The sequence below is a fragment of the Thamnophis sirtalis genome, unplaced genomic scaffold (assembly GCF_051295495.1).
Source record: "Thamnophis sirtalis isolate CommonGarterSnake01/CBP01778 unplaced genomic scaffold, rThaSir2_p1.2 scaffold_4, whole genome shotgun sequence".
Taxonomy (NCBI): Eukaryota; Metazoa; Chordata; class Lepidosauria; order Squamata; family Natricidae; genus Thamnophis; species Thamnophis sirtalis.
This window is the reverse complement of record NW_028261384.1, coordinates 57,805,340-57,818,894: the sequence shown is the minus strand read 5'-3', so window position 1 is coordinate 57,818,894 and position 13,555 is coordinate 57,805,340. Positions and strand designations below refer to the sequence as shown.

General features: G+C 47.8%; 1 protein-coding gene across 5 annotated transcripts in view; it reads right to left on the bottom strand.

Moving 5' to 3' along the window:
* Positions 1-13,555, bottom strand: part of ZDHHC3 (zDHHC palmitoyltransferase 3) — a 99,265-nt gene that overhangs the window by 28,489 nt on the left and 57,221 nt on the right. For all 5 annotated transcript variants that reach the window (XM_087712979.1, XM_087712980.1, XM_014055742.2 and 2 more), the window contains 2 exons: positions 5,300-5,424; positions 4,168-4,264 (listed from right to left, as the gene is read on the bottom strand). In XM_087712979.1, coding sequence (XP_087569105.1) covers positions 4,168-4,264; positions 5,300-5,424 — 222 coding nt within the window. The remainder of the gene's footprint in view (positions 1-4,167; positions 4,265-5,299; positions 5,425-13,555) is intronic.

Here is a 13,555-nt window from a genome sequence, read left to right as displayed (position 1 = left end):
CTCCGCGAGCTGCGCTGGCTACCTGTCGACTTCCGGATGCGCTTCAAGGTGCTGTTAATCACCCATAAAGCCCTACATGGTAGTGGATCTGGATACTTGAGAGACCGCCTCCTGCCAATTACCTCCCTGCGACCAATAAGATCACACAGATTGGGCCTCCTCCGTATTCCATCGGCCAGCCAGTGTCGGCTGGCAACTACAAGGAGGAGGGCCTTCTCAGTAGTTGCCCCGACCCTTTGGAACGAGCTCCCCGTGGAGATTCGTACCCTCACCACTGTCCAGGCCTTCCGCACAGCCTTGAAGAACTGGCTAGCCCGTCAGGCCTGGGGATTAAGATAGTTGCCCCTCCCGAATGATGAATGCATGTTGGCTATTGCTTTTATTATATGTGTCTTTGTTATTGTCTACATTTCCCCTTCCCTGATTTATGTGAGCCGCCCTGAGTCCCCTCAGGGAAAAGGGCGGCCTACAAATGTCAATAAATCACTAAATCACTAAATCACCGGGGAAGGAGGGTTTGCTACATTACAGAGATCCCTCCTTCCGGCCCTTTGAGTCCCACTCCAAGACCAGATGGCGCGAGTAGCCAGGACCCTGGTCTCAGGCTGCTGTTGCTAAATGCCAGGTCTGTTATCCACAAGGCTCCCCTCGTCCGGGACTTAATTGTTGACGAGAGGGCAGACCTGGCATGTATTACTGAAACCTGGCTGGGCACAGAAGGAGGAGTCCCCCTTGTAGAGATGTGCCCAGAGGGATTTCAGGTACTTCATCAGCCGAGAGCCCAGGGAAGGGGTGGCGGTGTGGCTATTGTAATCCGGGAGTCTCTGTTACCTCGTAGGGTCCCTGCTCCGGAGCTTGTCGGGTGTGAGTCCCTGCTGATAAAGTTGGACCTCAAGGGTCAAGTGGGTTTGCTGCTAACGTACCTGCCTCCCAACTGCGTTGCAGCATCCCTCCCCTCGCTCCTCGAGTCAGTAGCCGAGCTGGCAGTTGAGTTCCCCAGGCTTATAGTTCTGGGGGACTTCAATTTGCCATCGCTCGGTGAACGCTCTGATGGGGCGCAGGAGTTCATGGCTTCCATGACAGCCATGGGCTTGACCCAGGTAATTCGGGGCCCAACCCATGCAGCGGGTCACATGCTCGACCTCGTATTCCTCTCGGAGCAGTGGATGTGTGATCTTGGTCTGAGGGGTAATGAGATCATACCCCTGTCGTGGTCAGACCACTGCCTACTGAGGCTTGACTTCCGGAGGCCAAACCCCCACCGTAGGGAGGAGGAACCGACCAGGTGGTTCCGCCCCAGGCGACTTATGGACCCATTGAGGTTCCAGACGGAGCTTGGGGTCATTCCTGACACTCTCGCCCACAGTTCGGCGGAGACTCTGGTTGCCGCCTGGCATTCGGCGGCGTCGGAGTCTCTTGATCGGATTGCGCCACTACGGCCCCTCCGGGTCAGTGGATCCCGGAGGCCCCCTTGGTTTACCGAGGAGCTCCGGGAGAAGAAACGCCGGAGGAGATGCCTAGAGCACCAGTGGAGGTCCGATAAGTCCGAGGCGAACCGAGCACTTCTAACCTCCTGCACCAAGGACTACGTCCGAGCATTAAGAACTGCCAAAAGATCATACATTTCTGCCTTGGTTGCGTCCGCCGAGTCACGCCCAGCCGCCCTGTTTAGGATAACCCGCTCCCTCCTTAACAGGAGGGATGCGGGAGACCCCTTGCAGGGTAGGGCTGAGGACTATGCTCAATTCTTGGCGGACAAAATAGCTCGGTTTCGGTCGGACTTGGACTCCACCGCAGTAGATCCAGCCGAGACACAGGAGGACCGCTTGGCAAATCATCTCTGGGTTGAGTTCCAGGATGTTGCCTCTGGGGATGTGGACAAGGCCATTCGAGCTGTAAGTGCCTCCACCTGTATTCTGGACCCGTGTCCCTCCTGGCTGGTTGCCAACAGCAGGGAGGTGACACATGGCTGGATCCAGGCGGTCGTGACCGCCTCCCTTCGGGAGGGGCACTTCCCCGCCGTACTTAAAACGGCGGTGGTGAGACCCCTCCTGAAGAAACCATCCTTGGATCCAGCCATTTTAAACAACTTTCGTCCTGTCTCCAACCTCCCCTTTATCGGGAAGGTTGTTGAGAAGGTGGTGGCCTTCCAGCTTCACGGGCCTTGGAGGAAGCTAGTTATCTTGACCCCTTCCAGTCCGGCTTCAGACCTGGTTACAGCACAGAAACCGCTTTGGTCGCATTGACCGATGATCTCTGGAGGGCCAGAGATGGAGGCTATGCATCCATCCTGGTTCTCCTTGACCTCTCAGCGGCTTTCGATACCATCGACCATGGTATCCTTCTGCGACGACTGCGGGAGGTGGGAGTGGGAGGCACTGTTTTACAGTGGTTCTCCTCCTACCTCTCGGACAGGTCGCAGTCGGTGTTGGTCGGGGGGCAGAGATCGTCCCTGAGGCCCCTAACATGTGGGGTGCCACAGGGTTCGGTCTTATCCCCCCTACTATTTAACATTTACATGAAACCGCTGGGCGAGATCATTCGGAGGCACGGGATAAAATACCACCAATATGCGGACGATACGCAACTGTATCTGTCCGCCCCGTGCCAACTCAATGAAGCGGTGGACGTGATGAACCAGGGTCTAGAGGCCGTTAGGAACTGGATGAGCGCTAACAAACTGGTACTCAACCCGGACAAGACCGAGTGGCTGTTGTGTTTCCCTCCCAATAATTTGGCTAATGTACCAACACTTAGGCTGGGGGGTCAAATTTTACACCCCTCAGATAGGGTCCGCAACTTAGGAGTCCTCCTGGACCCACAGCTGACTTTTGACCACCAGCTGTCAGCTGTGACCAGGAGGGCATTTGCCCAGGTTCGCCTGGTCCGCCAGTTGCGGCCCTACCTAGACCGGGAGGCTCTCACAACAGTCACTCGAGCCCTTGTGATCTCTAGGCTGGAATACTGCAATGGGCTCTACATGGGGTTGCCCTTGAAGTGCATCCGGCGACTACAGTTAGTCCAGAATGCAGCCGCGCGAGTGATAGTGGGCGCACCGCGGTTCGCCCACGTTACACCTGTCCTCCGCGAGCTGCACTGGCTACCTGTTGGTCTCCGGGTGCGCTTCAGGGTACTGATGACCACCTTTAAAGCACTCCATGGTAGTGGATCTGGGTACTTGAGAGACCGCCTCCTGCCGATTACCTCCCTTCGACCAATTCGATCGCACAGACTGGGCCTCCTCCGAATCCCATCTGCCAGTCAATGCCGACTGGCGACCACACGGAGGAGAGCCTTTTCTGTTGCAGCTCCGACCCTGTGGAACGATCTCCCCGCTGAGATCCGTACCCTCACCACCGTCCAGACCTTCTGCGCAGCCCTCAAGATCTGGCTCTCCCAGCAGGCCTGGGGATAGGTTCCTAATTCACCCGCCCGAGTGTTTGATTGTTGAACGAAAGTTGTGTTTTACTATTTTTTTTTCTTTGTTCACATTTTGTTTTGTTTTTGATGTTGCACTTCCCTCCCTTGTGATTGTAAGCCGCCCTGAGTCCCCTCAGGGAAAAGGGCGGCCTATAAATTTTAATAAATTCAAATTCAATTCAAATTCCTGCATGGCATATCCCGATAGCATGCCTCCCCCTGCTGCTTGGATAAGTAATCAACTCACCTGAGCTGCGCAGGTACTGCAGCCCCTGACTGTGCTGACCAAGGGGCCGGTAGGCTGCAGTTGCTACTAGACAGTTAGCGGTGATGCTCTTGTGCACGCACTGGGGCAAAACGTTGGCTTTATTCTGATTCTATCTCTATCTCTCATTCTGATTCTCTTTCTCTCTCTGTCCCTCTCTTTCTCTTCTCTCTCTCTTTCATATTAATCAAACTACTTAGGTGAAGGAATATGATACAATATTAAGCAAATAAAATGGCTAGAATTATAGCTTGTGATTTAAAGTCCAGTAATGTACTTTGGAAAACCATATTTTGCTGGCCAATTATATTTTATAACTTGCTTCAAGCATTTTGCAGTTTCAACAAGTAGCTACGTTTCTCACAAGTATCTCCTTTTGATTAGTTTTGGAGGAAGTGTCAAAAAAATTGAGCAAGATCTACTTGAAGTTCCAGGGCTAATTTCAATAGTTACACAGATCACTCACTCAGTGAATTACTTACTGTAAACAGTACAAAGTATTTCTGGTTGTTCTCTCCTACACAGTTATTAACCCATGGGCAGTGGTGATCCATTTTGCGTATACATCTTTTGCAAACACTAAAAGGAAATAAAAACACCACAAAATATAATCCCATCTACATCGAGAAACTGGTCTATCGATATCAAACACTGGAATAAATATTTTCACTGTCAAAACCTAAAATGTCTTTTCAGACACTTTTAGATTCACACTGTCATTCAAAGAAGAAGTAAATATTAGATTTGGAGCATTATGAATAGGTGGCAAACTTTGTTGCAAATATCTAATTGGTTTAGAGGCTCTAGTTTTTTATTTCAGTTTTAATTATTTCAGTTATTTTAGTTACTTTTCAGTCATTAAATGTAATTTAAAAGCTAGGAGCAGGGAAGGGGGAGAGTTTGAGTATTTTCAGCATTTTTTAAGTGCAATTCACAATATACTCTATGCCAATTAGCAGACTGACTTTTTCACTGACTACATGCATTCAGCTTGGTGTACTGTGTGTACTGGTGCCGTGGAGCGCATTTTAACCCTTTAGTCCACCTGATGGGACTGGTTTGTACATCATAGAACAATGGAAAAAGTCTTTCCTTGCAGGTGTCCATATGTTGTTGTGATTCTCCTGCTACAAGAAAACTTTGAAGGCTTGGATAGAATGCTAGGCCCACAGATGTCTTTAGAGGAAGGGGATAGATATATCTATATCCACATATCCAGAAAAATACTGCTGTCTGTCTGTCTGTCTGTCTGTGTGTGTGTGTGTGTGTGTGTGTGTGTACACATGAGCAAATGCATACCAGGGCTTTATTTTTCCAGACATGTGGATATACCAGTGGAAACAATTCTAAACTACCTCATAACTCAAAGTGAATAAATTAACATATTACAGATTAATAGGTGTACAAACCTGCTTTTTAAAGCAGAAAGTTTGAAGATGTTACAAAATTTAGTTCTGAATATATTGAGTTTTGCAACACAATTAAAACAAATCAAAATGCAGAAATGTGCTAAAATCATTTGAGTAATTCAAAGGCTAGATTAATGCTGATGCCACTATTTAAGTACAATAGTAACATAAATAGACCATGATGATGATAATGTATTTTAATTACCTGCAGTGATGTGCTCTGTCCGGTTTGATACTACAGCATTTTGGACACTTATAAACTACTTGTCCTGGCTTCAGCTGTAAGCTCTCTATGAACTCTTTTGTGGCATTACCTTTGGGCACTGCACCCTAAAAATGAAAAAAAAAAGAGTGCCAGAACACTGGGTCACAATGTCAGAAAACTCAGGAGCCCCTATTGTAGACATAGATGATTTTAGGAAAGCTTAATGACAATGCATGTGTTACAAAGATATGGCCCTTTGAACCTGAAGCTAAAATGTGCAATCAAATAGTTTATGAACACGTGGCTTAGTTATAGTAATTCCAGTCCCAATTGCTATTCTAATATGAGGACTACCTATGCATGCAAGGGATTCCATGCCTAAAATGCTGGCCAGAAATATATGTTAATGTAGATACACAGATATGAATTAGATCAGTTTTGTTCCAAATATAGACCACAATACAGTTACTTTGGATCAAAGCATTTGGGGAGAGAAAAGTAAAAAAAAATTGATTAAAGCTTTCCCTGACAATAATGGAAGAGGCTGAGGGAATAAAGGGAAGGCTCTCAAGAGATTAGGATAGAGGTGGACATTCTGCAATGAAAGGAGTGAGATCATTGAGAAACTGATGCACAACTATGTGCAGCAGTTAATGGTGGCCCCACGTATCCCTAGGAGTAAGGGTGATATTCATCAATTTCATCTCAAAGAAACAACAGTATCACTTTGGCATCCTGGTTTGCATAAAATTCAGAACAAAAATGTGGGAACTACAGCCAATCTAGAAAAGTTCAGAAGAACTTTTCAGCTTGGGTTTCTAAAGGCAAGGTACATTTCTTGGCCACATCTAAAATCAACCAAGCAAATTTCATGAACTAAAGACAACTTGCTACATTTTTAAAAAATGCAAAAGTTATGTGTAGTTACAAAATACATTACCACCCGAAGAAAGCTATGCTCTATGAGGAAAGGGGAAATAGACATTTCAATACCATTCACTTCACATATGGCAGATATGACAAGAAAACAGTTTATATCAGGAGTGTCAAACTCAAGGGGTACTTAAATCAGGCCCATGGAGCTGGACTGGAAATATCAAAGGATTATGCCCATGCCTGCCAAAAGGGCCTGGGGGGGCACATGGGGTCTCCGCGCAGCTAGTTTTTGGCCAGCAGAGTGCTGCAGGAGGACTTGATTACAATTCTGTGTCCTCGAGTAAGTGCCTGATCTGGATAGAAAACAAGCACATCCTATGTTAATACTACAGTTTAATGCCAGATTTTACATACTGTAGGTCCATTTAATACCCCAGATCCACCCCTACAGACCTTAAATGCAAGCTATGTAACGCAAGAAGCCTCGTAAACAAAATGGGCATTGGATTACCTGAGACGCTCTTTCTCTGGATAGGTGGAGACAGCATCCATGCATAGTTTATACTCGTATACTAACCAATAGGACTGAGTCTGATATCTTTAAGACATGCCTTCTCCTGTAGCTCTACCCAGCTTTTTGACGAATACGAATATGATACCAGACTGACATGTAAAAACTAAATCATATGAGGCAATCTCTCCCACTGATACCAGACCGGACAAAAAAACAAACATCAGGGCAGGGCTGGATGCTGTCTCCACCTGTCCAGAGAAAGAGTGTCTCAGGTAAACCAACACCCATTCTCCAACATTGGTGGAGACAGCATTCATGCATGGGATATACCAAAGCTGTCCCCTCATTATGGGTGAGATGATGACGGGGCTGGATGAATCTGACTCTCTGCAACCTGTTGTAACACTAGCCTTCCAAAAGTCGCCTCGGTCGATGCATACTAGTCAATTTTGTAATGCCAAATAAAAGGAGAAGGTGGAGTCCATGTGGCACCTCTGCACACCTCCTCCACAGAGGACTGGGTGGCCCAGGCTGCTGAAGTCGCTGTGCTTCAAGTGGAATGGGCAGTGATCTGGCCAGAGAAACCTGCGATTGTAAGGTGTATGCTTTTGTGATACATGCCAGATCCAGCACCCCAGAATTGATGACGAGGCTTTCCGTCCTAACGACTCTGGATGGAAAGTGGTAAACAACATCTCCGTAGGCCAAAAACATTCTGAGGATGCAGATGTGTAGGGCTCTACGCACATCAAGAGTATGCCACTTGCGTTCTCTGGGATGAGACGGGTGCGGGCAGAAATTGGGTAGAACTAGTTCTTAGGACTGATGAAAAATGGAGTTCACCTTTGGGATGAACGATGGGTTGAGCTCCGGACTACCCTATCCATGTGAAAAAATATACAAGTCTTGTCTAATAGACAGGGCAGCTGGCTCTGACACCCTCCTAGCTGAAGTGATAGCTATCAGGAAGACCACTTTGAATGACAGGTAATGAAGTGACGTCTGTCTCAGAGGCTCAAATGGAGGTTCCGTGAGCACTTGGAGCACTATGGAAAGATCCCAGGTTGGAAAATGATGCACCACAGGTGGACAAAGCTTGGTGGCTCCCCTCAGAAACCTCCTAGTGAGGGGGTTGTGTGCCAACAACATGGGGCCCCCACAGCGTAGGACTCAAAAGAGGGCCGCTACCTGTGTCCTGAGTGTGTTAGGCGCCAACCCTGAATTCAGACACCCCTGTAGAAACTCCAATATCTGTGGCGTAAGAGCTTCAGATGGACTGATGTTCCTGAAGCTTTCTAGGTGGCGTTGTATAGGTGATTGGTGAAATCTCGCCTGGATGCATAGATTGTCCCAAAGACTGCTGGGGTCTGTATGAGAGAAGGATCCTTGTGTCAGAGACGAGGCTTGAGCGGGGAGATGCCACCGAGGAGCCACTGAGAGAGCCTTGAGATCTGCGAACCAGGGGCGGCACAGCCAAAAAGGTGCTAGGAGAATTAGTTCCCCCTGTTCCTCCAACATCTTCTGAATGACCTGCTGAATGAGGGGGAGGGGAGGGAAGGCATAAAGGAGACCTTTGGGCCAAGGACATTGGAGCGCGTCCACTCCCTTTGCCCCCAAGGTTGCGTACCTTGTGAAGAGGCGTGGAATCTTCCTGTTGCCTCTAGTGGAGAAGAGATCAACTGTGAGTGGGCTGAAGCGGCTGACCAGTGACCAGAACAGTTGAGGATAAAGTCCATTCCAACTGGTCCAGGTGAGTTCGGATGGGCCAATCAGCTGTTGTGTTGGCCTTGCCAGAGACGTGTTCGGCCCAGAGTGACAGAGATTATCTCTGCCCAGTGACCCAGGCCCATGGTTTCCTGCATCAGATCCTTGGAGCGTGTCCCCCCCCCAATGGTGATTGACATGGGCCTTGATTGTGATATTGTCCATGAGGACCAGGACATGCCTCTTGACAACTGCGTCCTGCAGGTGAAGGAGGCCCACTCAATCGCTTGAAGCTCCAACCAATTGATGGTGTGGCGCTGCTCCGTCTGAGACCAAAGTCCCTGGGCCAGTTCTGATCCCACCCAGATAGGCTGGCGTCGGTGGTGATCGTGACCCGTGGGGGGGTCTCAGAATAATGATCTCTGTTTCAGGACTGGAGAATCCCACCATGCTAGGGACTTCAGAACTTTTGGGGGGATGCGAATTGACCTGGTTGAGCAACTGGTGTCATCTTTTTGGTGTGGCAGCAGGAGCCGTTGGAGAGGCCGGCTGTGGAGTCTGGCCCATGGGATTATAGAAAAGCAAGACACCAGCTTGCCCAGGAGCTGAGAGAGGACAATTAACTGGGCTCGATGGTGTGTCTTGACCTGCCGGACTAGACTCAGTAAACTGACCTGATGTTCCCCGGAAAGATAGACCCTGCCCTTTCCTGTGTCTATGACTGCTCCTAAATGGAGCAGCTGTGTTGTCGAGATCATATGGCTTTTCCCCAGGTTGATGGAGAAGCCATGTTCTCTCAGGGTGTGGAGCGTCACCTCCAAGTTCTGTATAGCTTGGCCAGGGGACCTGGACAACAACAGGATGTCATCCAGGTAGCATAAAATTCTGATTGGGTGGGCTCGCAGATGGGCCACGAGCGCAGACAGAAATTTGGTAAATACCCTTGGAGCTGAGGAAAGGCCAAAGGGGAGTGCCTGATATTGAAAATGTCTCCCCCGATAGCAGAACTGCAACAACTGCCACATGTCTGGGTGAATTGGGACATGGAGGGAGGCCTCTGTGAGGTCCACCGAGGTCAGATAGTTGTCCCTCCAGACGCCCTAGCTGAACCTCTAAGCACGATCTATGAGATATCTTTCTGAACCAGCTTTGTGCCTGACCTATGGTCATTAGCCACGATCATACCTATCTTTAAAAAGGGAGATCCTAGCTTAGTAGAAAATTACAAACCAATCTCATTGTGTTGCATCACCTATAAAGTCATGGAATCAATTATAAACCAATCCATCACCCGCCACTTCGAGACAAACAACCTGCTTTCTAACAAGCAGTTTTGTTTCAGGAAAAACATGTCCTGTAATCTGCAACTCCTACACTACAGAAACATTTGGCCCACACATCTTGATCAGGGTAAAGCAATTTACATAGACTTCTGCGAAGCCTTTGATTCAGTGGTACATGGCAAATTACTGTTAAAACTAAGCTCTTACAGCATTTCCGGATCCCTGCACAAGTGGATAGCTGCGTTCCTGTCAAACAGGAAACAAGTAATCAAAACAGAGAGCACCCTATCAAACCTAGCATCAGTCAACAGCGGTGTCCCCCTAAGGCAGCGTTCTAGAACCCACACTCTTTCTGCTTTACATAAATGATCTCTGTGACCATATTATAAGCTGCTGCATCCTCTTAACTATGATGTAAAATTATTTAACACCACTGACAATGCTGCTGCCCTACAAAGCAACCTCAACTATGTGTCAAAATGCCAATGCATAATTGGCAACTCCAAATTTCAACTAACAAATGCTCTGTCCTACACTTTGGCAATAAAAATCAGAACACCAAATACAACTTGGGCGGAAACGTCCTCGTAGACGACCCTCACTCTGTCAAGGACCTAGGAGTACTCATCTCAAATGATCTAACCCCCAGAGCTTACTGTAACAGCATTGTCAAAAAGACATTAAGAGTTGTTAACCCAAATTTGCAAAGCTTCTTTTTTGGTAACATTGTACTGCTAACTAGGGAATGCAAAACCTTTGCCAGACCAATTCTCGAATTCAGCTCGTCTGTCTGGAAACCACACTGTATATCGAATATTAATATGATCGAGCGGGTCCAGAGATGTTTCATAAGAAGAGTACTCCACTCCTCTGCTGACAATAGAATCCTTTATGCCATCAGGCTCGAAATTTTGGGCTTGGATAATCTGCTGTCAGACCTAAGCATAGTACACAAAAGTCTGCTACGACGTCCTACCTGTAAATGACTACTTCAGCTACTTCAGTTTCAACCACAATAATACACGGGCAAACAATCTCTACAAACTCAAGGTAAACCGCTCCAAACTCGATTGCAGAAAATACAACTTCAACAACAAAGTGGTCAACGCCTGTAATGCTCTACCCAGCTCCGTTGTTATATCCTCAAACCCTCACAGCTTCAACCTTAAACTGTCAACTGTGGACCATTCCTAAGAGGTCTGTAAAGAGGGCGTGCATAAGCGTACCAACGTGCCTACCATCCCTGTTCTATTGTCCCCATTTACTTGTATTCATTTCCTCTGTTCATGTTCACATTCATACTTAGACCTGCTATCCTGCACATTTGACAAACTAACAAATAAAAATAAATAAATCAACAATCAACAATCTATAATTGACAGCTATTTCTATTAGAAATTTACCTCTGCTGTTAGATCTTGTATCAGGAGGTTATTTATGCTATTGTATTATTATTAGTTGAATAATAAAAATACAATAGTATAAATAGCTTTTCTGCCTGGAAAAGCAATTTATTATTAAACAATAGGGTATAGATTTAGAAATAAAATGTTTAGTGAGTATGAAGAATAAGTTTGCCAGTAATATCTGATAGAAGAAATAGGAAAATGGTTGTAATAAAGAACTGTGGAAAGAAAGAAGGGGAAAAAAATGCATCTTGAGCCTCTATCAAATACCCACCATGGCCACGCCCATCCCCGGGCACACAACCCTGGCACTCGGAGGTCAAACACAATCCTGATTTGGCCCTCAATGTAATCGAGTTTCACACCCCTGGTTTATATGATAGGATTATAAATATAAACTTTATGAGAAAGAAACAAGAGAAAGCTTTCTTGTTATATAAGCCCATATGCAATATAGTCAAACATATTAAATAAAGCATGATGTTTTCTATCTTGTTAATATGGAAACATTATGAAGGGTTTTATAATGAATAAAAGAAAATTTAAATGTCATTTATGATTGTATAAGTTCCAGTAAACATTGGTAGTCCAGAAACCAACCTCATACTAACACAAGAGGTTCAGAGGAAAATGCAATTCTCATGAGGTCAAGCAATCCTCATGACGTCAAGCAAACTCCTATAATGGTTGAAATGTTTAGTTTGAAGTACAGCACCAGAAAACACATTTCTACAAGTATATGCTGTGCCCATCATATTTAATTAAAGGAAAATCACAAGAAAACAGATAACTACTATAAGAAACAAATGCATATGTGCTTTCAAGCATTTTTTTCCTGCAACTATTCTTAGAAAATTCAGGTGTAAAAGCTAAGAGATCAGGCAAATTGGAATTAGAGGCCCAGTTTCTGTTTTATGTCAGCACTATTGGTGGTGAACTCACCTACCTGATTGCAGCTTTTGATTCATCCAATGCAGTGGTCCCCAACCTTTTTATCGCCGCGGACCAGTCAGCCTTTGATAATTTTACCCTGGCCCGCTGAGCGCGCGCAGGGGTGGGGTGGGGGGAATCTCTTCCCTGGAGCCTTTGCGCACGGCCCAGGAGCTACCATTATAACTTTCAGGCAGGCCTTCCATAAAAATAACATAGAGGTTAGTCTTTCTTCATCTTTTTTATGTCTATTAAATTTTAATAATTAAAACACTATCAGGATCTAAAGCAGGGGTGTCAAACTCGATATCATTGAGGACCATATCAGGATTGTGTTTGACCCTGTGGGGTTGGGTTGGGCGTGGTCAATTTGACATCACTCGTGTTGTGGCCCGAGTGCTCTGGTTCTCCAGGAAGAGGACGGACACCCCGAACGCCATCACCGCCAAGAGCTGCAATTTAGGCGGCAACATAATCCGGAGCAGCCCCATCGGCGGCTGCAGCAGCAGCAGCAGCAGCAGCCGCCGTCACCGCCACCTCCCTGGTCTCACACGTCCGCCCGGAGATCACGACATGACGCGGGGCGCTGACAGGGGAGGCCGGGTTGGTGGTGGTGGTTCGGGGAACAGCCTCTGCGGGAGACAAAAACGGCGGCCGCAGACGAGCGAGGGGAAAGCCCGGCGCCGGCGAGAGCTCGCGGGGAAGAGGGGGGGAGGAAACAACCACCTGGGCTTCTCACATTCCTCGCGGCGAAACCTCGCGACGGCACACCCCCACCAACCGCCTCTGAGAGAGGCTCAGTCTGGTGGCCCCGCTCCGCACACCGTCCCAGGCACGCGCCGGGCCACCCCAGCCACCAATTTGCGTGCGCTGCTCAGCAACTGAACGCACGGCCTTAATTCACGCCCCTTTAGCTTACTTCCCCTACCTCGCCGACCAGCCAGAATACTGATTGGACGACGTTGTCCCGTAGGCCTAGCGACTTTCCCTTAGGCCCCCGGCCGCTGCGCGGCCCGGTGCCAGGTACTCCACGGCCCGGCACCGGTCCGCGGACCGGGGGTTGGGGACCACTGATCCAATGAACTCATGTTCTACTGATGTTTCCAATAAATTTTAGTGATCCCCTTAGCATAGGGCAGGGATGGCGAACCTATGGCACGCGTGCCAGAGGTGGCACACAGAGCCATTTGTCAGGGCACGCAAGGCGTTCAGTCTTTTTTAAAGCCATTTTTCACCCTCCCCAGGCTCCAAAGGCTTTATAGGCGCAAAAAACCAGCCCTATAAGCAAACTGGAAGTTTGGGAACGGACTTCCGGTTTGCTTGTAGGGTCAGTTTAAGCCCTCCGGAGGCTTCAGGGACCTTCGGGAGACTTCCCTGAAGCCTCCGGAGGGCTTAAACCGACCCTACGAGCAAACCGGAAGTGACTTCTGGTTTGCTCAAAGGGTTGTTTTTTGCCCTTCGGGGGCTTCAGGGAAGCCTCCTGAAGGTCCCTGAACCTCTAGAGGGCCTCCAGGGAGGTGGGGGAGGCTGTTTTTGCCCTCCC